The sequence below is a fragment of the Lynx rufus genome, unplaced genomic scaffold (assembly GCF_022079265.1).
Source record: "Lynx rufus isolate CCGP_SWC_20201006 ecotype Redwood Valley unplaced genomic scaffold, mLynRuf1.p SCAF_18, whole genome shotgun sequence".
In the NCBI taxonomy this organism is placed as follows: Eukaryota; Metazoa; Chordata; class Mammalia; order Carnivora; family Felidae; genus Lynx; species Lynx rufus.
In genome coordinates, this window is record NW_025814832.1 from 25,748,360 (window position 1) to 25,773,303 (window position 24,944).

At 39.4% G+C, this 24,944-nt stretch overlaps 1 protein-coding gene across 2 annotated transcripts; it reads right to left on the bottom strand.

Annotated features, from left to right (window-relative positions):
- MED1 (mediator complex subunit 1) lies at positions 1-24,623 on the bottom strand. Of its 2 annotated transcripts, XM_047081178.1 has the most exons (17): positions 24,414-24,623; positions 21,885-21,991; positions 19,670-19,748; positions 16,178-16,232; positions 15,942-16,074; positions 15,194-15,222; positions 12,683-12,754; positions 11,995-12,069; positions 11,475-11,548; positions 11,023-11,112; positions 9,277-9,388; positions 8,277-8,401; positions 7,897-8,015; positions 6,710-6,911; positions 5,074-5,169; positions 4,850-4,955; positions 1-3,511 (listed from the first exon to the last, which is right to left on the bottom strand). In XM_047081178.1, exons 1-17 carry the CDS (start codon positions 24,436-24,438, stop codon positions 259-261), a joined length of 4,752 nt encoding a protein of 1,583 aa, XP_046937134.1. In that variant the 5' UTR covers positions 24,439-24,623; the 3' UTR covers positions 1-258. The 2 variants fall into 2 exon arrangements, with proteins under 2 accessions (XP_046937134.1, XP_046937135.1); XM_047081179.1 differs by lacking the exons at positions 15,942-16,074; positions 21,885-21,991; positions 24,414-24,623 and having other exon boundaries at positions 19,670-19,705.
- Positions 24,624-24,944: the final 321 nt, after the last annotated feature.

Consider the following 24,944-nt stretch of genomic DNA (forward strand, 5'->3'; position numbering starts at 1 on the left):
CCCTTTCATAAGCAAGTATTTTAACTTTTTTTTTCCTTTTATCTGGCAAAAGAAAAAGTGATTCTTGGTAACCAGAATCAAACCCTATGGTCTCTTTAGTTGGGTCTGGCTATGACTTTCTAAATTCACCCAGCTTGGTGTCAAAACCATGCCATTTAAGATTCTTAAACACAAAATCAGACCTGCCTAACTCACCCCTTATGGTGGTTTGCCTATAAACTTAGTTTTTCTCTGGCCACTTTTGTCTTAAAAAGGTTCCTAATTGCCAATCAGGGCCACATCCATAAGATCGTCATCTTCCTCCCCAATCATAAAGTCAGGGCTGAGCCTTGAGGGCCTGTCTGTAGATAAAATTGTGTTACTTGTCATAGACAAGGACTGGTCTGAAGAGATGGGTGATTTAGACCAACTCTCTGGCTTGAGACTATGAGATTTTTTCTTGTCTCGGTCTTTGTCCCGGTCCCGGTCCCGATCTTTGTCTTTTACTTTCTTCTTTTCTTTTTTGTGCTTCTTATGCTTTTCTGTGCTGTATTCTGGAAGTGGTCGGATACCATCATCTGAGCTGGGACTGTTCTGATAAGATTTCTCCGCTATGGAGGAGCCTGACTCACTTTCACTGTCCAGATTCTGGGGAGTATATGCTGGTGACTTACTATGGCTAGGAGAGCCACGCTCATGCTTTGGAGTGGAACCACTGATGAGTGGAGAGCCATAGTTTTTGGAAGAGGCCATCTGAGGCCTGAGCCCCTCTCCACTACTTTCCCCAGGTTTCTGCAAAGTCACTTTGGCTTTAATGCTGGGGGAACCCCCATCATGCTTGCTGATGATAATTTTTGCCACACCTGTGCTCCCCACATTTTTTGACTCTGAGGTCTTCTTAGACAAATCCACTGAGCCCCCCGAGGTGGAAACCTTGGATTTTTCTTTATCACTTTTCTCACGCTTACCCTGGAACTCTCCTCCTGACATGTTATGTTTGGAGGACATAGGATGGCTAGAAGAATTTGTGCTCACCCCCATCTGGCCATCCATTGGGTCTTCACCTCCAGGGCCACTGGTGACAACCCCATGCTTCAGTTTATCTATGACAGCTGTTAAGGACGGCTTCTTATTTCTGCTGGGGGATTTCCCTTTGGAACTCCCATGCTGGTTCTGAGAGGAGGACATGGAAGAGCCACTTGAAGAAAAGGAAGAGGAAGATGCTGTACAAGAATTAGATGATGGGGGAGTTTTCTGAGACAATGAGCCTGAGGATCCTAACCCTGAAGATGACTTCATGCCAGTGCCTGAACTAGTTCCAGACAAATGAGAACCACCAGAACCTGAACTGATGGGGGACTTGGCTTTAGAAGATGGGGGAGTCCCAGGGACAGGCTTCATTGGAGAGGCAAGCTTATCAGAGCCTCCAGGTGGCCTTGAATGAGAAGGGGATATGTTTGGTTTACTTAAAGAGGGATTCATAAGTGAAGATGGCTTCCCTTGAGGTTTCATTTTAGTGCTGCTGGAGCCACTGCTCAGTCCATGCTTGGTAATGGGAGAGGAGCCTGGCTTCCCCCCAGACTGGGATGAATTTTTAGACTGGCTAGATCCAGTAGACCCTTGGCTAGAATATACACTGCTACTTAACTTGGAACTTGAAGAACCTTCTGATTTACTGCTTTTCATCTTGCCTGAGTTGGAAGCAGAAGATGAGGAAGAAGAGGAGGAAGAATGGCTATGGTGGCTTTTACTGCCTGAGGAAGACACAGAGCCACTGCTGGTATACTGACTATGGGAGGAGGGCTTGCCCACCATCACGGTGCCTTTAGGAATCTGAATAGTGATCTTGGGAATAGGTGGTGTGGCAACACCTGGGGGAGTCTGCGATCTTCCTGAACTGCCTGGAGATTTGGATCCACCTGTACTGGTAGGTGGGGTGAAAGGTCGGTTAGAAGAACTGTGAGATGGAGACTTTCCCTCAGTGTCTGCCTTCTTTCGCTTTGGAGGCTTATCTTTGCTTTTACCATCGTTAGAAGGGGTCCGGCTGCGCTTCCCTGGTTTGCTATCTAATCCTGGCCCTGACAGACTACTATTACTGCTGCCATTGCCTTCCTTTACTCGCTTTTGAGTCTTTTCTTTCCCTAAGTCCCCAGTAGTCAATAAAGGACTCTGGCTACCACTGTGATGCTCCATGAGATCTGTAGGACCCAAAGCCTTACCAGCCACTGCTATAATACTGAAATCAACTGTGTCAGCTTGGCTATTACCTTTAAACTTAGTCTCCCCATTATCACCTCCAAGCATTGGCACCCCCAAAGTATTTAGTGCCTGAGATGCAAATCCTTTGAAGTCATCATTATCTCCGCTTTGGCTACTTTCGTCAAAATATTCTTCTCCAAAACCACTTTGGCTCTGGCTGTTCAACAAATCAGGATTAAAATCTACTCCATCAGGAAAAAAATGATTGGTAGGAGAGTCACTACTGGGGCTTCCAGCAGCATCTGCAATTAGGTCAGCTGGATCTGTGTATGGATTTTCATTATTATTGGTTTGAAAGACATCAGGGTCAAAGAGGGCACTCTGAGAATGCCCAGAGCTTGAAGAATCTCGAACAGGGGTGCCAATGGGTGGGCAATCGTCACTAGTGCTGGGAAGCTTAGAGGCTTCTTCCGCAATGTCTGAAAGGATATCAGTTACATCTGGGCCAATGCTGTCTGAACTGGATAGCCGGACCATCCTTTGAATACTGGGCTGGGGGTGAGGTACTGGTTGTGGGTAAGTTGTTGGGGGAGTACTGCACTGGCTTGGAGCTGGAGTGATGTGTGGTGTATCCAGCGTGTCTGCTGTCATGTTGACATCAAAGATAGGGTTCTGTGAGTCAACATCCATTGAAAATAGCTCCCTCTGAAAGTCATCTTCAGTCTGGTGCTTGGGTTTGTCAGGTGGTAATCTTGATGACTTCTTCTTCTTTGTCTTGTTGCTTCCCGGGCATATTTCCATCCGGGGTGAGCCGGAAGAAGAGTTCTGCCTTTCTAAAGGGCTGCTTCCATAAAGGGTTGAGAAATCCTGGGCAGGATTATCTTTAAGAAGGTTCATGAGCATCGGGTGGTTCTTGGTGTTGCCGGCCATCGAAGAGACAGGTGGCGGCGTGTGATGAGGAGGGGTCGGACTCGAGCCAATGGTAGACCCCCCGTTCCCTGTGATTTGCAACAAACTGGTAAGAATTGGGTTCTGAGACACCTTGCTGAAGTCCTCCCCATGGCCCACCGACTCATGCCGATCTTTGATGCTCATGCTCATATTAAACAAGGTGGTAATGGGACCCCCCGGAAAGGTGTTGGTTGGTGTAGTGGTACCACTCATTGGGTTGTTGCCTGTGGTCATGCCATACCCTGGGCTGCTAGCCGGGGGCAGGTTCTTTTTCACCATGTCTTCAACTGTCTCTGCAATGAGGGACAGTGCTGGGGTGTCGGCCTGAATGGTTTCAGCTTTCCTCCGAATAGCCCTCATCGTCACAGGGATGGACATACATCTGTAAGAAAAGATGGAAAAAACAAAGTTACCAATGTACTAGCTGCTGAATGAAAACAATTTTTATTTGGGAGAACAGGCTTTAATTCTGCCTGAGTTTCAGACATGCCATCAAAAGTTTGCATTAAGCAATTTTCAGGTAAGGCAAGTAACCCAAAAGGCAGAAGTAGTTCTATAAAATGCCAGAGCTTTGAGCAAATTCATTCTAAAAAGAATCTGGGGGCGCCTGGGTGGCTCAGTCGGTGAGGCATCCAACTCTTGATTTCGGCTCAGGTCATGACCTCACAGTTCATGAGACTGAGCCCCACAATGGGCTCTGCACTGACTGCACATAGCCTGCTTAAGATTTTCTCTCTCTGCCCCTCCCCCGCTCGCACGCACACCCTTTCTCAAAAAAATAAACTTGATAAAATAAGAACCTGTATTAGTAAGCAATCTCAACCTCTTCTGAAGCACTAACAAAAACCAAGCAACCATAAACAGAGTCCAAATTAGATATCATACTGAACTAAAAGAAAACTGATAATGAACTTGGTAAGAAAATGCCCTCCTTTTGGGGCTTCACATGTGACTAATGAGATTGCTATTTATCTTAATGAACCACTAGAAAAATTTCTTGACCCATCAAGTTCTAAGCTTTAATGGCTTAGATCATCCCAACACTATACTGTGAAAAATGCTATTATTGGTATAAAATCTTGTTTATTTTAAAGTAGTTTTTATCTTACAGATAAATTTATAAACATATTTTTGAAAACACTTTGCTCCAGAACATTGTAACAATCTTTCTTAAAAGACCAGATAGTAATGTTTTAGGCTTTTGAAGATCATATGGTTTCTGTCCAGCTGTTCTGCCATCTGAACTTAAAAGGCACCACAGACAATACGTAAATGAACAGACATGGCTGCGTTCCAATAAGATTTACTTACAAAATAGGCCACAAGTACCTACTCCAGAAAAATCTCAAAATTACATACTAATGTTTCTGGGAAGCTGACTGCCTTAAGTATCTTCCCACATGCCACCATTTAACATATTACATATGTTAAAAAGTGAAACAAAAGGTAAGTGAAAAAAGAATCTACATCTTATTTCAGCTCTCCCCCTCCTAAAAGAACCCTAACACTGGGCCTAAAGTTACCTACCTTACTTCCTATTACTCTCATAATATTTAAAACACCAAAGCTCACATTGCTTTTGAATCCTAAAGCAGAGGAAGGTGAATTCAAAGCAGTGACTATATGCTCTCCTCCTAAATTTCCAGTTCAATCTAATACTGAAAACAGCACTCCTTATACTCCTCTTAATGGGACTCTGAAGGAAAAGGGCCAGTGCTACCTTTGAACAACTTTGGCAATGAAGTCATCTGTGCAGATGAGTGCATCTGACAGCCCCTTGTACAGTTTACAGCTCACATGTGTTGAGTCCTGTACATCCATAACCACTGAAAGACAAAATACATAGGAGGTATTTGAGAGAGACTCAGCTTCTGATTTTTCAAAAAGAAGATAAAGGGACCAAACCACTGCCCTAAGAGAAGTGCTAGCCCCCTCACAACTCACCACACACCAGGGAGTCATTCACAGGGTGCTGAAAAGATACGCTGAAACGGGACTCTGAGAGGGGACACACTTCAAATTGGAGGAGCCCAGGAGAATCTAAAAAGCAAAGAAAAGGATCATAAAATAATCAACCAAATATTAGACACAAGTAAATACTAATCCCTAAGTATACAGAAATTCTGTCTCCTTAGAAACTAAATCCCACACATTTTTTAACACACAAAACTTACTACATCATTCAGAGGTGATAGAAGGAATCAGATTCCAAGGACTATGCCAGCTTATGTTATAAATACTCCAAAACAAGCAACTAAACTTCCATTTTCTAAAATGAAAGCCATTTGATCCCTAAATTACTGGAGACCTTGACAGATATAAACACCTTGCCTTGAAAGTGAATTCTGAAAAGAAACTGGCCAAGAAGAGTTTTTCATTCTTTGTGATAAGCAGATATCCAGAACCACTATAATAAACCCTGCTATCAGTGTTTGCAGATGTTAGCTATGCAACCCATAGTTTGGTAAGCAGGGATCTAGGGGCTATCATGTAAAATGATACAGTTATGCCAAATACACGTATGTAACTATCATCATAGGTTCTTAAGCCAAACATGCTGGCAGCCCAGAGATAAGGATCATGTACTTTCTTGGAAAAAAGCATATGCATCTCTGCAGGACTAACTTTGTAACTATCTTACGAAAACTAATATCCAGATGTCCTGAAACCATCTGGAGAATTCTCCCAGGATTCAAATACATGACACAGAAGGGTCATAAGCACACTTGCATGTGGTCAGTGCCATTACTCTAAAATTTCTCATTTTAAACCAGTTCTTATTCTCAAAAATGCTATCTCCTGATTTAACTTCCCTGTTTCTTTTTGCCTACCACTTGCACTGATACATTTCTATTTGTGAAGTGCTTTACAACTAAGGTAAAAAATTAACTGTGGTTAACTAGAGCAGCCAAAATTCTTTTCAGGGATAGCAGGATGCAGTTTTCTAATAGCAAACTGCATTTGAAAAATATCAGCATTCAGAATCCTGGGAGAAAAAGCAAAGGGCACAGGTCTTACCCTCTTTTAAGCTTAAGTTCCCCAAAGAATGGGGAGATGAAATATACTCAGGCAGGACTAAAAGCTGGGAAGCATTGTCCTAAACAACCTTGATTTAGATATCAAGAAATCGTCTCTGGGATGCCTGGCAGCACATGCGACTCTTGATGTCAGGGTGGTGAATTAAAGCCCCATATGGAGTGTAGAGATTACTTTAAAAAAAGGGGTGGGGAGGAAGAAGTCATCTCTTCCTACAGTGTCCCAAGTTCTACCTTACATATCTGCTATAAAATTCAGGCTCGTAGGTACCCAATTATATCACTGTATGCAGAGAAAGAATAAATTCATTACAAACAACTAGTGGTTTCCAAATGCCAATTTATTGATGAGTTCTATCATAACTATTTGTGGAGCTTAAACTAGATTCCCAACTCCTACCACTGAGGTTCTGTATCAATTTACTTGGGAACGGAAACCAGTTTTAAAAGTTCTACAGGGAATATAATAGGCCACCAATTTAGAGAACCACAAGAGTAATCAAGTTTCCATTTGCCAGTAACTATATCAAAAGGAAAAGTAGTACCTTCTTTCAGAATAGTTCTTTTGACACAACTTCCTATTAGGGTGTTATAGGCCACTTGATGTCTGATCAGATTTAGGATCAGAGGAACTCGGCCAGGGTGCTGAAAGGTGATTTTGCTAACTAAGGTTCCCTGTAGACTTCTGCCATCTGGAAGAGGAGCATCCTTGTTGAGGAAATAGCAGTGCTGCTGACCTGGAAGAGCCTGGGCAAAAAGAGCAAAAGAAATGAATGCTATTTATTCACCCATCATGCTTCAACCACAGAAGCATGTGGGGGGGGGGGCAACCCACTTCTCAAAAATCAGCCGCAATTCCTTAGTGAATAATAAAACTCCACAGTGAATTATTTGGTCAGCTGATGTTATCAATTACTTGGCTGAAAAGACCTCTTTTTTGTAAATGTTCTGCTAGTGGTTTCCTAACCTAGCTAAAAAAAATTACCTCAGAAATCTGTTTTAAAAAGGTTCCTGAATTCTAAGTGAAAAATCTATAGTTTAAATAAAACACCTTATATAATTTAATGCAGTCAGAATTTGGGAACTACTACTTTAGTCTAGACTATCATCAAACATTCAAATAAATTCAAGTCCAGATGAGGTTTTGGAACCTTCCTTAATTTATTCATTCCAGGACTTTCTTTGCATGTACTTGAAGGATCTTTTCAGGTCATGACACTTGAAAGAATTAAACATTAAGAATTGTTAACATCTGGGGTGCCTGGGTGGCTCAGTTGGTTAAGTGACTGACTTCAGTCTAGGACATGATCTCACGGTTGATGGGTTTGGAGCCCCATATTGGGCTCTGTGCTGACAAGCACAGAGCCTGTTTGGGATTCTCTCTCCCTCTCTGCCCCTCCCCCACTTGCACATACTTGCTGTCTCTCTAAATAAATTAAAAAGAAAAAAAATTCTTAACATCTACTTAAAAGCTTGTAAAAGTTCAGGATACCATTATGAGACTTTCATCTGAAATTTTGGCCATGAAATGTACAGTTATATCCTGACTTGGAAGCTCATGCTCTCTTTCTTCAGTATGTTTCAGAAATTTCTGTGATTTCCTGCCTGAATGAGGAACTAGAAAATGGCCCAGTAGTCCAAAAGATATGTTTCTGACCTCAGTATTCCTATGAAGGAAGATTCTGATCCTGGGTTCAAATATAACCTACAACAATCTATAAGCCTTACTTACAGCATAAAATCGCATGTTGTGATTCAAAGGTATGGGGTCAGGGTCCTTTGACAGCTCAAATTGAGTGATTAATTCATAGAGGGGTACATAAGTTGGTTGAGTTTCAAACAATGGAATTCCTGGAAAAACAAGAATATAATGATCACAATAACATCAAAATGGTGACAGCTCTGTTTTCCCTTTGTGACTTCTATTTCATTCATCCATTCATTGAAAAAGTACTTATTAATAAGCATTTACTAATACACAGCACCATGACATTTATACCCATCAGTACTTTTTTGAGACCTGCAAGACTGAAAGAGGTCTAAAATAATCTGAAGTTGAAGTTTGTTTTTTACACTTTTAACAAGTATTACCTCCTGATGCTTAAAACTCACCTGTGCAGTTCTGAAGTTTCTGAACAAATGCTCTAGATACTGGGATTGGCTGGGGAAATTTCAAGAAGAAACAGGCAGGAAGATCAACACTGTTGGCACTGGTGATTAAGGAGAAGGAGGGAGTCCTTCAAAAAAAAAAGGGGGGGGGATGGTTGGATTTGACTTGATACGAAAATAAAAAATCTAAACATTTGTTCTTAGACATGTCCGTATCATTTAACAAAAGCCTATCAAAAAAGTTCACTCTTTCAGGGGATGCCTGGGTGGATCAGTCAGGTAACTGTCAGACTTTGGCTCAGGTCATAATCTCACAGTTCATGACTTTGAGCCTTGCATCAGGCTCTCTGCTGACAATGCGGAGCCAGCTTGGGACTCTCTCTCTCTCCTCTCTTTCTCTGTCCTTCCCCTGCTATTCTCTCTCTCTCTCAAAAATAAACAAATATATTTTTTTTTAATTTTACTCTTTTGGGGACACCTGCCTCAGTCAGAAGAGCATGCGACTCTTGATCTTGGGGTCGTGAGTTTGAGCCCCACATTGGGTGTAGAGATTAGTTAAAATTAAAAAATAAGTAAGATGTTAAAAAAAATAATAGTTCACTCTTTCAGCTTTCTTTCCCCAGTTCCAAAACATCCTATTCATTAACCCTTACGTACTTAATCCAACATCTATCCTGAGACAGGCTCTCTAGTTATTACTCCAATATGACTCCAAAACAATATAAATCCCATGATAACCTAAAAAACTGAAGCAATCATTAAACCAAGGGAATTAGTACAGTTCTCCTCCTTCTCTGTCAGGATAGACAATGTGCTCTATAAGCAGACTTCAGACAGGAACATTCAAATAGATATTGAAAAGAGGAATTAAAAAGAGAAAATAAAAAGCCAATCTCTAGAAAGTTAAGTGAGAGAAGAGCCAAGTGAAAGTATTACTTATTTCATACCAGGCTTGAAGTTGGAAAAAATAAACTTTGCTACCCTGGAAGTATATTTAACTTACCATTTGTTGTCAACTGGATGTGACCCCATAATTAATGGTGCAATTGGAAGTTTATACATAGCAGATGTTCCTTCTATTGTCACTGATGCGTTCATGCCCAATGATCGAGGAACTGAGAATAGGAAAGAAAAGGGGTATTCTCCAAATTACACAAATTACAAGGATCTTAACACTTAAAAACAAAAAAACAAACTACCTTCTGCATAATTTGCTAACCCTAATTTGTCAGATAATATAATACCTGTATGACTTAGAAGTTTGAGAAGCTGCCTTCTAACAACCAGTATTTCTGTCAGTAAATAAAACAAAATACAGGAAACCATATACTCCAAAGAAAAAAAATTTAAAAAAAATTTTTTTAATGTTTATTTCTGAGAGAGAGAGAGAGAGAGAGCATGAGTGTGCACGCAAGCACGGGGGAGGGGCAGAGAGAGAGGGAGACACAGAATTTGAAGCAGGCTCCAGGTTCTCAGTGGTCAGCATAGAGCCCAATGCAGGGCTCAAATTCATTTACAGAGAGATCATGATCTGAGCTGAAGTCAGATGCTTAATGGACTGAGCCACCCAGGTGTCCCAATTTTTCATTTTATTTTTTTTATTTGAGAGAGTGCAAGTGGGGGAGAGGAGTGGGACAGAGGGAGGAGAGGAGAGAGAGAGAAAATTTTAAGCAGGTTCCCACGCTCAGTGCAGAGCCCGACATGGGGCTCAATCCCATCACCCTGGGACCAGGACCTAAGCTGAAATCAAGAGTTGGATGCTCAACCGACTAAGCCACCCAGGAGCCCCTTAAAGGCACATTACCGACATTTACTTATTTTCTCCAACTCCAGAATGCTTTTAAATAGAATTATGATTATAGGATAATCAATGACTAAAGTTATAAGGGAACCAAATGAGGGATTAGGCCATTTCTCATTTTGTTTTAGTATATTAAAAAGCAGGGGCGCCTGGGTGGCGCAGTCGGTTAGGCATCCGACTTCAGCCAGGTCACGATCTCGCGGTCCGTGAGTTCCAGCCCCGCGTCAGGCTCTGGGCTGATGGCTCAGAGCCTGGAGCCTGTTTCCGATTCTGTGTCTCCCTCTCTCTCTGCTCCTCACCCGTTCATGCTCTGTCTCTCTCTGTCCCAAAAATAAATAAACGTTGAAAAAAAAAATTTTTTTTTTTAAATAAAAAAAAATAAAAAAATAAAAAGCAAATAGAGGGGCACCTGGGTGGCTCAGTCAGTTAAGTGTCTGACTCTTGGTTTTGCCTCAGGTCATGATCTCACATGTTTGTGAGTTGGGAGGTCTGCACTGTCGGTGCAGAGTCTGCTTAGGATTCTCTCCCCGCAGGCACATGCTCTCTCTTTCACTCTCTCTCAAAAAACATGACTAAACTTAAAAAAAACAAAAAACAAAAAAAACCATCCATTATTGTAATTCTTTAGTAAGTTGGCTAATTTTTTCACCTTTAATGTTTAAAGGGGATTATTTCAAGACAAATGGTTTATATCTTTTCATTCATTCACCTACTTGTTCATAAGCACCTATTAAGTTTGTACTATTATGTATGTATGTATGTATGTATATACGTACATATGTATATACTTATGAGCATGTGTGTGTTACAGATGCAAACTGAGAGAAACAGCAAACTTTGGTAGGGATGGCAAATCAGGAAATACACACAGGCTTGGGCGTTCAATTATTTTAAATATTTTTTAAACACTGAACAAAACCTTCAGTTGCTTTACAGTTAAAGCCTTACCATTATTCTCATGCAAAATGATGGGAGATGTAGTCTTATCATCCAGCAGATCAGAAGGAGAGGCATAGTACTTCAAGTTCATTAAATGACCTATGAAAAATAACACTTATCACTATATATTTATCAGGTAAATTAGAAATATAGAAAAACATTCCCATTTCTACAAAACTACATGAGAAAATAGTTTCATAAATAAGAGGATTCGTGCTCCAAAGCAACTTATCAAATATAATGGAACCAGAAGTATTAATTCTAGTGCGAACAATTTACTTCACAATTTAAAAATGTAAATGGGGGAGGGCAAGAAGCATTGACACCTTGGAAACCATCTAATAATACACAAGTGACTGCTAATTTTCTCCCTGTGCTTATAATCCCAAAGTGAAATTTAAGTAATGACCCCTTAACTAAAACTAAACAATTTTCTAAATAAGCAACGTAGGATCACATACCCCCACTTCTTGGAGTAAGATAGCCAACACTTCCATGAAGAATCTTATCCAAGGGACCAGCATTGGTTGCTTTCCTGTGAGAAAAATGATCTATGTTTGCTTGTATTTTAGCCCTGAAGGTACTAGTGCACAATGTATTAATGAATTCAGCTGTTAAAAGTCTTACAATACTAATTTAATGACTCTTATAACTGGGCATAGAGCAACTGTATTTCACTCTCGAAGAGATCACTTACAAGTATAAACCAGTATGTAATACAGTGAACAAAAATTATAAGTAGACTATTATTTATAAGACCAGAGGCTAGGTTTGACAAGTCTTCAAATAAAACTGATGGAATACCAACGAACAACTTGGACATACCAATACTCAGAAAATGGAATGTGATCATTTGGGAAGTAAAATGAGATGGACGAGATATATGATAGAGGACCCTAGTAACACCCTAGATGAAAAGCTTTAAGAACAAAGTACCCAGAAGGTACAATTCAACAGAATTGACACCTTAGCCAGTCTTACCAATACATAACTGCCATTTTAGATAGATCCTGTTCTAAGGATTGGAGAGCCAAGTACATTTTAGTCTTCAGTTTGCTAGAAAGTAGATGAAGAGAACAAGAGTTAAAGAGTTGAAAAACATACACACACACACAATTAACATTCCCTTGAAGGCAATTCTATTTGAAAGACCCAAGCTAGTTAACAGAACCCCAGGTAGGTTAAAAATAAAAATGATGAGCAAGTTCAACAACAACTAATTTCTTTTCAGCCTAAAAATCATGTTGGGGCGCCTGGGTGGCTCAGTTGGTCTAGCATTCGACTTTCCTTTAGGTCATGATCTCACAGTTCGTGAGCTGGAGTCCCACATCTGTCAGTACAGAGCCTGCTTGGGATTCTCTCCCCTGCCCCACTCTCTGCCCCTCCCCCACTTGCAGTCTCTTTCTCTCTCTCTCAAAATAAATAAACCTAAAAAAAATCAACATGTTGAAGACATCTCAAAGATTATAATGTCTTTTAGCATTATATCCATTAATGCAGATATTATTTATTTAAAATACCTTCAAAAGATATAAAGTTAGAAGCTATAGGTTGTCAGTAGGAGAAGAAATCACAAATAAGATAGGGCAGAAGACTCGGCAAATTTTTAAGCACAAGTATATTTATACGAATTTTTCCAACAAAAGCAAAAAAATAAAGAAATACTTACTTGTCCCCTGGAAGGTTATAAAGATTAACAAGACCCTTAAGGTGCTTAGAAAATTCATCAAAATTTTTTTCCCTATAAGGAGTTCAGGAAAGAAGGAGGAGAATAAAACACAATTACTACTCAATCTTAATGCAAAGTACCAAAAAATCATGGCTATATAAAACTAATTTTAATAATTTGCTTTACTCTTTTCCCCCCCAGCCAAAGTTTTCTAGCATCAATCAAAAGTAGCAAAAGAAGGGGCACCTGGGAGGCTCAGTCAGTTAAGCATTCAACTCTTGATTTCAGCTCAGGTCATGATCTCACAGTTTTTGAGTTCGAGCCCTGCACTGGGCAGAGTCTGCTTGGGATTCTGTCTTTCCTTCTCTCTCTGCCCCTTCCCAGCACGCACGCACACACACACGCGTGCTCTCTCTCAAAATAACTAAGGTTAAAAAAGAAAAAAAAAGTAGCAAAAAAAAAATGTTTCCCTTTCTCCTTCCCATTTTTCTGGAGAAGGTACTTGTAAGCAGTACAAAAGAACCAAAAAGACCTAATAGTTCATATATTACAGTAATTTGCTCCTACATAATGAGACTTGATTTAAATAAATCACTTTCTGGAGCGCCTGGGTGGCTCAGTCGGTTGGGTGTCTGACTTCAGCTCTGGTCATGATCTCACAGTTCATGGGTTCGGGCCCCGCATCGGGCTCCGTGCTGACAGCTCAGAGCCTGGAGACTGTTTCGGATTCTGTGTCTCCCTCCCTCTCTCTCTGCCCCTCCCTGGCTCACACTCTCTCTCTCAAAAATAAATAAACATTTAAAAATTTAAAAATAATAAATAAATAAATAAATAAATAAATAAATAAATCACTTTCTTTTCCTCTTAATATGTAACTGAGATGATTGAATGTTGTGAGGGAAAAAAAAAACTTTTGATTGGAGGAAATGGAAGTCAAATAAATTTGGAAAATAGAATACTTGCATGCATATGGCAATCTAAGGGTAGAGAGGAAAATGAACACTAGGAGAGAGATGAGAGGCCTGGAGAAAAGGAGATGAGCACTATGGAGGCAAGCCACATATTCGAGAATGTTCCTATGACGAGATCTGCCCCAGAAAAAAGAAAACTACTACCTAGACCCCTTGCTTCCTAGAACCCAATATTCGGGTTTGGATTCTTAGTCAATTAGGCTCTGTGGGCAGACTCAGGAATCCAACACAACTCAACAACTCTAATTCTCTGTATCTTATTTCAAAGTTAAAAGAAAAAAAAAAAGTTTCTTGAAAGCTAAATTGCCCTACCAATGTCAGATATTTGGTCAGGCATTTATTGAACAAATATGAGCACTTACTACCCAAAATGCCATGAAGACAGTAAAAAGAAACAAGAACAGCAGCAAAATAAACCCTCTACCTTAAAATTATCACCTATACAAAGTGACTAAAAATTGCACACAAGGGCTAATATTCTTTCTGAAGTTCCCATTTCAAAACATGCTTACAAATTAACTTTAGAACACCACCAGTTAGTTCATAAATTGGTGCAGTCTCCTACTCCAGGATTAGAACCAGAAGTATTGGCTTTCTGGACTATTCTGGTAACACACCTGTTGCTAGACTTATAAAAAGGTTTTTATGTTGCATTGCAATTTTTAAAAGGTGGTTCAAACTTGGCACATTTGGCTAGAAACACATTAAAATGATTACTGCAAAGGCCAACTGTAAAACTTATTTCCTCACTATTAACACCTTAAGACATTTCCACGTAGTATCTGAGAACTTCGCTATATTTAAAACATAAAATTGATGTAATGACTTTTTCAAAATCCCAGAAAGTAAATTTCCACTCAATTTAAAGGGAAAGGATAATCCAGAAGGAAATGCCATTAACTGCTAAGAAACTCTTCAAGCCTAGTGCTTTTCCTATGATGGGAGTTTATCACACATACACCTTAAATGTAAGACAGTTTTTCTCAAAATTAAAGTGAAAATAAGTTCTTTTCATGACATAGACTCAATTCTCTCAAGCCTTCTCTCATTCAACAATTAGTTTCTATTTATTTTTGTTGCACACAGAATTTTTGAGGCTAGATCAGTTTTCAACCAGGAGTGATTTTGCCCACCAGGGAACATTTAACAATATCTAGAGATATTTTTTATTGTCACAGGTCAGGAGATAGATACTACTAGCAACTAGTGGCGGGGGCGGGGGGGCAAGAATGTGGTTAAACATCCTACATTGCACAAGGCAGTCCCCTATAGCAAAGAATTTTCCAATCCAAACTGTCAATACTGCCAAGGTTGCAAAATCCTGGGATAGACTAAGTTGAGAAACCAAGCTAAGTCCATACTGAACGTGAACAAACATAGACTGAAAAATCTTGACCTAAGAAAATAAGTATGTTCCTCAGGAGAGTAAATTTTTTCTTTTCTTTTGATAAAGATAATAACTTCTGACCAGCCTCAAGACCCAACTATAAAGAACAGCATTGTCTGCCAGTATCAGGGAACATAAACATCATTTGCTTACCTTAGTTGCTGTACAAGTTCTGGACAGCTCTGAAATTAAACAAATCATGTTAAAACTTTAAACTACTTTAAGGCCTTTGAAGACATCAAAAGTTTTTCTCTTTTATTAATAGCACATGCTTTATAACAACAACATTAAAACTACAGATGATCCTTATATTAAGATATCAAAAAGCATCTTCTTTCTACTTGGTAAACCATGGGGTTGGGGTGGGAAATTCAAGATCAAAGTATATGAACTAGTTTATAATGGAATCAACTTTCAGTAGTTTGTTTAAAACAGTAGGACCTCTCTTTAATGCCATCCTTGGAGTCCACATTCAACTGTCTTGGTTACACACATTAAACATTCATCTCTATTACAAGATTTTTCAGAGACATTAGTTATGTACAAGATTATCTGTCCTTTTTGATTATTAGCTCTTTGAGGATAAGAACTTTAAGTTATTTATCTCCATATCCCCAGCACCTATTGTTCAATTGCGGCTCATGTTTGTTGATATGAAATGGAAAGGGTTCCTCTAGCGTCTCCACGTGTCAAAGCCTTTGGATGATGTCAGAGATGGACCCATGTTATTCTAAATTCCATTCTAGAGCTATTGATATTACATTACAGCCCATCACATCATCTCTACAGTGGCTCATGAAAAAACCTAAGCCCAAGCTATTTCAAACCCCAACAATTCATTTTAAAATTAATGTCCCTAAGTAAACCCCACAGATTCCAGTGAAATATCAACAGCACATACCACAGGATTCTCCCCATGGTGAGCCACTTTTACATCACAAAGCTGTCCTGCAGGATCTAACTGCACTTCCACATAGAACATATCTGACGTGATGTAACATTCAGTGCCACTGGCACTGAGATGAGAGCCCAGTCTAGCAGGAACAAATCAAAACAAAAATTAATAGAAGACACATAAATAAAGCCACCCAAAGTCAACACTAAGTTAAATACTTCTGCCTAAGATAGACTACTTACCCATTCTGTCTTGCTATAGACTCCAAACGGTCAGTCATTGCTGGTAAAGATGTTACTAGGAAAGGGTAAAAAAAAAAAAGGAAATCACAAAATGCTCCAAATAACTTAAATTTTATTCTTCAAAAACCAAAACATCCTAAGGAGTATATCCATACATTCAAGCCATTACATCCAACAGTTCAAATGCTTAGAATTTCTGTATGTTCATTAGTTAAGACTTAGCTGTGACCTAAATAGTAAGGGTCAAAAAAAAGACCTATTTGAGGAGCACTTGGCTGACTCAGTTGGTGGAGCGTGCGACTCTTAATTTTGGGGTTGTGATTTTGAGCCCCAGTTGGGCACAGAGCTTACTTTAAAAAGATCTATTTGAGGGGCTCCAGGGTGGCTCAGTCAGTTAAGCATCAACTCTTGGTTTCGGCTCAGGTCATGATCCCACGTTTGTGGGTTCAAGCCCCACGTCAGGCTCTGTGCTGACATCTCAGAGCCTGGAGGCTGCTTTGGATTCTGTGTCTCCCTCTCTCTCTACCCCTCACCCACTCGTGCTCTGTCTCACTCTTTCTCAAAAATAAACATTTAAAAAAAAATTAAAAAGATCTATTTTGGGGGCACCTGTGTGGCTCAGTTCAGTTAAGCCTCTGACTTCAGTTCAGGTCATGATCTCGTAGTTGGTGAGTTCAAGACTCAAGTCAGTTTCTGTGCTGACAGCTCGGGGCCTGGAGTTGGCTTCGGATTCTGTGTCTCCCTCTCTCTCTGCCCCTCCCCTGCTCACACACACACACACACACACACACTCTCTCTCTCTCTCTCTCTCTCAACAATGAATAAATGTTAAAAAAAAAAAATTAAAAAAAAGATCTATTTGGAGCGCCTGGGTGACTTAGTTTAGCATTCAGCTTCAGTTCAGGTTATGATCTTGCAGCGTGTGGATTCAAGCCCCACATCGGGCTCTGTGCTGACAGCTCAGAGCCTGGAACCTGCTTCGGATTCTGTCTCCCTCTCTTTCTGCCCTTCCCCTGCTCTTGCTCTGTCTCTCTCTCTCAAAAATAAATAAACAAAAAAAAAAGATCTATTTGAAAAAATTATCGGACCTTTTTCCTCTCCCTTTTGCATTACTCATTTGGGACAAGTTATCTTTAACTTCAAAAAGACACATGTATCTGCTAATGCTAGAATAAGGAAGATTAACATCAAAACTAAAACCAACATAAAGAAATATTCAATATTCATAGCACCATTATTCACTACAGCCAAAAGGTGGAAACCCAAATGTCCATTCATGAATAGAGGAATAAAAATGTGGTATACACATGCAAAATATTACTTAGCTTTTTAAAAAAATGTTTATTAATATATTTTGAGAGAGCTGGAATATAGGATCAGAGAAAGGAGAGAGAATCCCAAGGAGGTTTTGCACTATCAGTGCAGAGCCTGACCCGGGGCTCATTCCTATGAACTGTAAGATCATGACCTGAGCTGAAATCAAGAGTCGGATGCTTAACTGACTGATCCATTCAGGCACCACTATTTAGCTTTTTTTAACAGAGAGGTAATTCTGATACATGCTACAAAATGGATGAACCTTGAAGACATTATGCTAAGTGAAAAGTTAGTCACATAAGGACAAATACTGTTTCATTCCACTAACATGAGGTATCTAGAGTAGACAAATTCTTACAGAGAGAAACTAGAATGATGGTTACAAGGAGTTGAGGAGAGGGAGAAAGGAGAAATTACTGTTTAATGAACACAGGATTTCAGCTTGGGAAGATGAAAAAGTCCTGAAGATGGACAATGGTAGTGATGGTTATGTAGCAATGTGAATGTACTTAATGCCACTCAACTATAATTTTAAATGGTTCAAATGGTAAATGTTATGTATATTTTACCACAGTTAAAAAGTTAACAGCCTCTGCCTCTACATACCATAGTATTTCCACAGATTGGGAAGGGCTACCAGTTTCTTAACACTGAGACTCTACGTTGAGTTGGAAGAAGCAAAAGTGGGATTCTCTACATTTTGATGAACAAGGATTCTTAACCATCAGAAAAGGAAACATTAGAAGGGGCGATGAAGGTTGTAGGCACCTACTCTCAGACTTGAGATGTCAAAGAAAACCCAAGGGGTGGGGGTGGGGGGGAACTATTCAGCTGAATCAAGTTCATTTGTGATGGATCAGAGTAAAATCTGTTTTTTACTTTCATTTCTCCCCCAAAATACACAGAAGTAGTAATTATAATCATAAATATTCAAGCTCATGATTTAAATTTTATTTGCTTTCCTGAAAACACTGTCCAAAACAATGTAAAAATCCTTTAGAGTTAAAATGTCCATTTTCTTATTGCAAGTTAATTAGAAGAGAACATCTGAAGAAGAGTGCCTGGATGGCTCAATCAGTTAAGGACCTGACTTCAGTTCAGGTCATGATCTCACGGTTCAAGAATTCAAGTCCCATGTTGGGCTCTGTGTTGACAGCTCAGAGCCTGGAGCCTGCTTTGGATTCTGTGTCTCCCTCTCTCTCTCTGCCCCTCCCCTACTTGTGCTCTGTCTCTTTCACTCTCAAAAATAAATAATAAAACATTATAAAAAGAAACTGGGGGCGCCTAGGTGGCTCAGTCAGTTAAGAGTCTGACTTTGACTCGGGTCATGATCTCACAATTTGTTTGTTCAAGCCTCGCATTGGGCTCTGTGCTGACAGCTCAGAGCCTGAAGCCTGCTTTGGATTCTGTGTTTCCCTCTGTCCCTCCCCCCACTTGCACGGTCTCTCTCTCCCAAAAATAAACATTAAAAAAAAAAAGACAGAGAACATGTGAAGAAAAAGAACTTTCCCTTGCTACCTTATAGTTACCCTCCATCAACTATCTTTTGAGTCTCTACCAGTCTCCCAAATAGGATCAAAAATAAATGTTTCAAAAATTCAGGTGAGATCTCATCTTGGGGTGCCTGGGTGGCTCAGTCAGTCGGTTAAGCATCTGACTCTTGATTTCAGCTCACGTCATGATCTCACAGTTCATGAGTTCGAGTCCCACATCTGGCTCTGCACTAACAGTGCAGAGCCTGCTTGAGATTACCTTTCTCCCTCCCTCTCTGCCCCTCCCCTGTTCTCTCTCTCTGAAAAAATTAACTAAAAAAAAAAAAAATTAAGAGGTGGTCTCAACTCCATAGTGAAAACAAGAACACCACCTAGCAAAGAAAGTTTATCTATCTCAATTTATATTTCTCATGTAAGTATAAAATAGTCTTTATAAAAACTGGGCATTTTAAGAAAGCATATTTCAGGGGCACTTGGGTGGTTCAGTTGGTTGAGCTTCTGCCTTCGGCTCAGGTCATCATCTCCCAGTTTGTGAGTTCAAGCCCCACATTGGGCTCTCTGCTCTCAGTGCAGAGCCCACTTGGGATCCTGTCTCCCTCTCTCTGCCCCTCTCCCTCTTGCTCTCTCTCAAAAATAAACATTACAAAAAAAAAAGAAGCGTATTTCAAACATGTTTACAAACCTTTGAGAGCTTTCTGCAATGTCTCCAGACAGCTGACCAAATGTTGGTGCCCTCCAGAACTCATCACAACCCTCTTCTCCTATAATAAGTAGGAAAACATTCAAGATAGAAATTAACCAAGCCAACAGTGTTTCAGGTCAATGGACTTATCCTAGTAGTAATATTTCAGGATAATCCTCAGACTATATGCTATAGGTCTATATACTCTATATTCTCTATATACTCTGATAATCTATAGACTCCTGTTACTCTGTCCATCCTTCCACAGGAGGAAAAGTTCATAAACATGGATACATCCATATCCACATACATGAAGGTAGAAAAAAAGTATGCCCAGATCTTATTTTAGATTAGGAAGAATCAAATACAATAAATGAGATCAGCTTCCTGCAGAAGTAACTACATCCTAAATTTAGTCAGTTAAATAGGGTGGCTCAGGAGATCTGGCAATTCCCAAACCTAACAAGGTGATTTCTGTGTAATCTAAGAAATATAACCAGACCTGAGTAAAATTAGAGTAACTCTAAAAAACAGAACATGTAGTCCAGAAAAAGGGACTCCCAAAGAACAAAAGACCTGACATAGTTTTTCTAACTCTATCCAAAGAAGAAGTTCCTCTCTGCACAACATTCTATTCTCTAGAAATGTGAACAGCTTTATGATACAAAGATAGTTTTTCAGGCCTTTCCATGTCCTAAATCTCTCTTTGTTCTAAGAAACAAACATCTGATTAATAATCTGGCTTCCCTTGTATCTTGAATAGATAAGGGGTTGCTCTGCACAATGGTAACCAATATTCTGGTAACTGGAAAGATAAACTCTCTGTGGTAGATTAATAAATTGGAATTCTGATTTACATTTAGTCTACTGAGATTTTGTTACTATGTCAGTTGTTGAAAACTCTTCAAAGTCTTAATACACCAACAAAATTAGGTTTCTGAATCTGCAGAGTGAGAAGTAGACAGTAGAAGCTATGGTGCCCAAAAACCAAGACACTGGTACCCCATGAGAGGGTCTTAGTAGCCATCTCGAATTCCTCTATCTCATGATGTCTAATGACAATATCATTTACAGAGCATGTTTCCAACTAGAATATGACTACCTTGTAGTATAAAAATGACAACCTCTGAATCCTCAGACAGGAAAAATAGCCATTCTTCTTTTTAAAACATTAAAATATACATATATATTTTATGTACATAATCCTCAGCCAAAGGATATACATATATTTCTCGAATTTAGTTACATAAATCTTTAAGCAACACCACACTTTAATATCCATTATCTCACTCAATCCTCAAAATAAAACTATGTGGAAAAGCAAACTGGTATTGTGTGCCTCTATTTCCAAATAAGAAAACTGAGACCCAGTAAATAATTTGTTCAAAGTCACATAGCTACTAAGAACTTCAAATATAGGTCTTTTGACAGCAAATTTAGTTCTTTTGCTGGAGCTATACTGATATGATCACATTAAACACTAACAAATCTATTAAACTGAACTTACTATGGACCCAAATTAAGACTTGGTGGGGAGGAGGGGGTACTTTCACTGAAGTATATAACATATATACAGAAAAGTATATGAATCTTAAGTGAAGAGATCCATGAATGAATTACCACAAAGTGAACCCCCGCCGCCCCCCCCCCCCATCATTACCCAGGTCAAATCACAGAAGTAAAGTTTTCCTACATCATTTGACTACCACTGGAATCACGTGAATGAACTTTTAATATCCAGTCACTACCCCTTATCTTCTACTTAACTTCCATTTAAGGGCTCCCCATACTGATAAATGACTCAAGAAGTAGTAGTTGACAGAGTGAACAGGTGAAGCTTATCAAGAATTAATCGCAAACTCTACTAGCAGTGTAGATACATGAAAATACTATCACATTAGACTCAAGGAGCTTAATAGCAAGTGAAGAACAAAGGTCTCCCTACATCAGTCTATCATATGTGTCTCTCCTAGGTGTATTTCTAAGCACCTTTGCCTGAAGTACCCCAGTGTACTATAGCTCATGATTAACATAATTTTATAAACAGAACTTCTTAGGTAGACTCAAGTTGATGTGCACCATGTACTCAGATGTTTTGTGATAAATAAGACTGAGGACACACTATAATAATTGGTTTGAAAAAGTGTACATGGGGAGCTTAGCTTATTAAGTAATTATCTAAGCACAACACTTTATCCACCACCATGATCCTCACCATGACTTGACGCACAAGCTTAATGGTTTCACTCCAAGGTCTATTTTGGTTAAATTTTGCATGTAGCCGTTCCAAGAGAGAACTCATCTTACTCAGCTTCTCCGACTCTATGATACAAATTAGAAAACATCATTAGAAACTCTTTCAAGACATTTCAATTCTTCTTGCAAAAGAAACCCCCATACCTCATCCTTGGTAAGAACTCAGTTAAAATATTTTTCAATATCATTTACTTCAAAACATACAAATAATTTATTTTTAACGAGACAACACAGAAATTGGGGTCTAAGGAACCCCTTAAAACATAACTGGTTTCTATTCAGTCTTTTAATGAAAACCAAAACAAGAATCACCTCTAATCATGTTTCAGGATCAGGACTACAATTTAGTGACAAAATCATTTCATGATATATGTAGAGCATACATTTGAACATGGCCTTACTATGGTTAGTTGGTTTTCAATGTGAAATACAGGCTTTTTAAATTTTTTGATGAAACTCTAATAGATCAATATATATGTATTATCAAGAAAACAGGCTGTATTTGTCATTTTGATTTTTCAAACTAAACCTATATGGATAGGAAATATGTCAACAACTAAAGGATAAATTTCCGGTAGAGGTAAGAGAAAGGTAGAAAAGACCTCGGTTTCTGTCCTGCGAGTGAACAAAGCTCTTATGCTCTCCAACCCCCTTAATTTTTATTACTGAATTATAATTTTCATTATTGAAATTTAGTTGATTTTTATTTTTGAAATGTTATTACATTTATTACTGAATGATAGTTTTTATTTTATTATTGAAATATAGTTTTTATTTTTATTTTCATTAAATTTTTACTTTTGAAATATAGCTGATCCTTCCTCTAATTCGTGTACTTCTAGTATGAGCAAGGACCTGTATTAGAGACCACTGGCAATACAAAAACTTGCAATATGGAGTGCCTGGGCGGCTCAGTCCGTTAAGCGTCCAACTCTTGATTTCAGCTCAGGTCATGATCTCATGGTTTGTGAGACTGAGTCCCACATCTGGCTCTGTGCTGACAATGGAGCCTGCTTGAGATTCTCTGCCTCTCTCTCATGCGCTCTCAAAAAAAAAAAAATGAATAAACTTAAAAAACGCACACACGCAATATGTCTGAGATGACATCTGTGAGGGTTTTTAAAAATTATTATTACTGAAATATAATACGAGCAAGGACATGCGCTAGAGACTGCTGGCAATGCAAAACACACAATACGACTAAGATGACATCTGTGAGGGGGTGTACATAAGTTAAAGTGGAAATAACCATGACACAGAGCAAAATGAGATATGCTGTTAAAAACAGAAACACATTACTACTCAAATGCAAAAAAGGAAAAGTTCATTATTAGTTGTGGAGATATTACAAAAAAAGTGACAGTTGATGTTGACATTGAAAGATGAATACAATGTCAGCAATCAGAGTTAAGGCAGTGGCATTTTCTAAATCAAGATTCAAACTCCTTCCAATGTCCTCATATCCTGGAAAACTGGTTTGAGAACTGTTTCAGCCAGTTTATATAGTTTTGAACACATTGTTGGCAATTCCCACTTCCAAGATTCACTCATTCAAGCATTATTTTATGTGCTGGAGATACATTAGTGAGCAAACTACATGAAATTCCTGTCTCGAGTTTCCCTTTTACACTCATCAGTCCTCTGCACCAAAGGATATACTATTCTTCTTCCTCTTCTTTAAAATACACTCTCCACCCCCCTTTTCCTTAAGAAGCCTGATGATAAGTACTTTATACGAATGCTCAAATCAAACGCTCAAATCAAACACATTCTGGGTCAGGGACTACACAACCATGAGTAAGGCAAGGCCGCTGATCTAACAAAGCTCAAAGTGGAAAAGATGGATAAACACTGATACAGTGATTCTTATTAACAGAACTATATCCAAAATACTAAGGAAGCCGTTAAGAGTGTAAAACTTTATAGATTCTAAGATTCCAACAGAAAAGTTGTTTTTCAGCAGTTGTTAATCTAGCCATTGAAACGATAAATTCAACGCATTTTACAAATATACAATAGTACAAGGTTTGACCACTGTGACATTCTATAGAACTACGGCTTTTAAAATCTTAAGGTCCTATCATTTCACTCACGCCGAAACATCCTCCAATATTTGACACACAGCTTTATATTATAATAATATAATTATATTTTTAAACGTCATTATTCAAACATCCCTTCTAAAACAAGGTGTAAGCAAATTATAGATTCACTCGCCTGGTCTTCCATTAACTCTAGGTTAAAAACGTCCTGAGGCCCAAATGATTGCCCCTAGCTAAGCAGGAAACCTTCACAGAAGTTGGGAGCCCGCATCACCCCAAAGTCAGAGTCCTTCACGGCCAAAGAAGGCACAGTCAGAATCTAAAACTGACACCTATCCCGCCTCCTGGACTCCACGACCTCGGGAGCGTAGGCCCCCCAGCTTCTTCCACAGATTGGCTCCCCAAAGCTGTGTCCCGCCCCCTGCTTTCCCCCTCAAGTCACTCACCCTCGGTTTCCCCCTGAGCCTTCATCCTGACGGTGGGGAGGTCCTGAGTCCTACACAAGAGGATAAGCCCTCCCCCACCACTAACGAGGGAACCAAGTTGGTTCGGGCTTTCGGGACGCAGGGCACCAGCCGTCCCCACTCTTCCCAAGAAGGCTCAGTCTGAAGTCCCCGGCGGCAAGAAGAGATGGGTGCTCCCGGCCGCCGCCATTTTCCCCACGGAACTTCCCAAATATCGCGAGATTAACCGTGATCCTGCGAGACTAGGAAAAGGGTTGGGCACGAAAATATCGCGAAAAATAGTGAATGTGGTACTTCTCGCGAGAATCACCCAATCAAGCTTTCCCTTAGTTCTCGGTCGTCTCAAGAGTTATTGCTCCTAGGTATGGTGTTTGTTGTTTGGTAGCGCTTGGTTCTGCTTGCAAATGGCAAAGAAGTTCGTAAATTAAAATCCCGGAATCTCTTTACTGAAAGACTGGTTCTTCAAAGAATATTGGTATTGAACATTTTATTAAAGATAATACGCTTTCTTGA

What these genes read in the sequence shown, in the direction of transcription:
- MED1 (XM_047081178.1), bottom strand. Translation starts at nt 24,438, where the DNA reads ATGAAGGCTCAGGGGGAAACCGAGG. An exon ending in ACCATGGGGAGAATCCTGTG is followed by an intron (nt 15,223 to 15,941) that starts GTATGTGCTGTT and finishes GTTTAATTTCAG; the next exon opens with AGCTGTCCAGAACTTGTACA. An exon ending in AAAATGGCAGTTATGTATTG is followed by an intron (nt 11,549 to 11,994) that starts GTAAGACTGGCT and finishes TTTTTCTCACAG; the next exon opens with GAAAGCAACCAATGCTGGTC.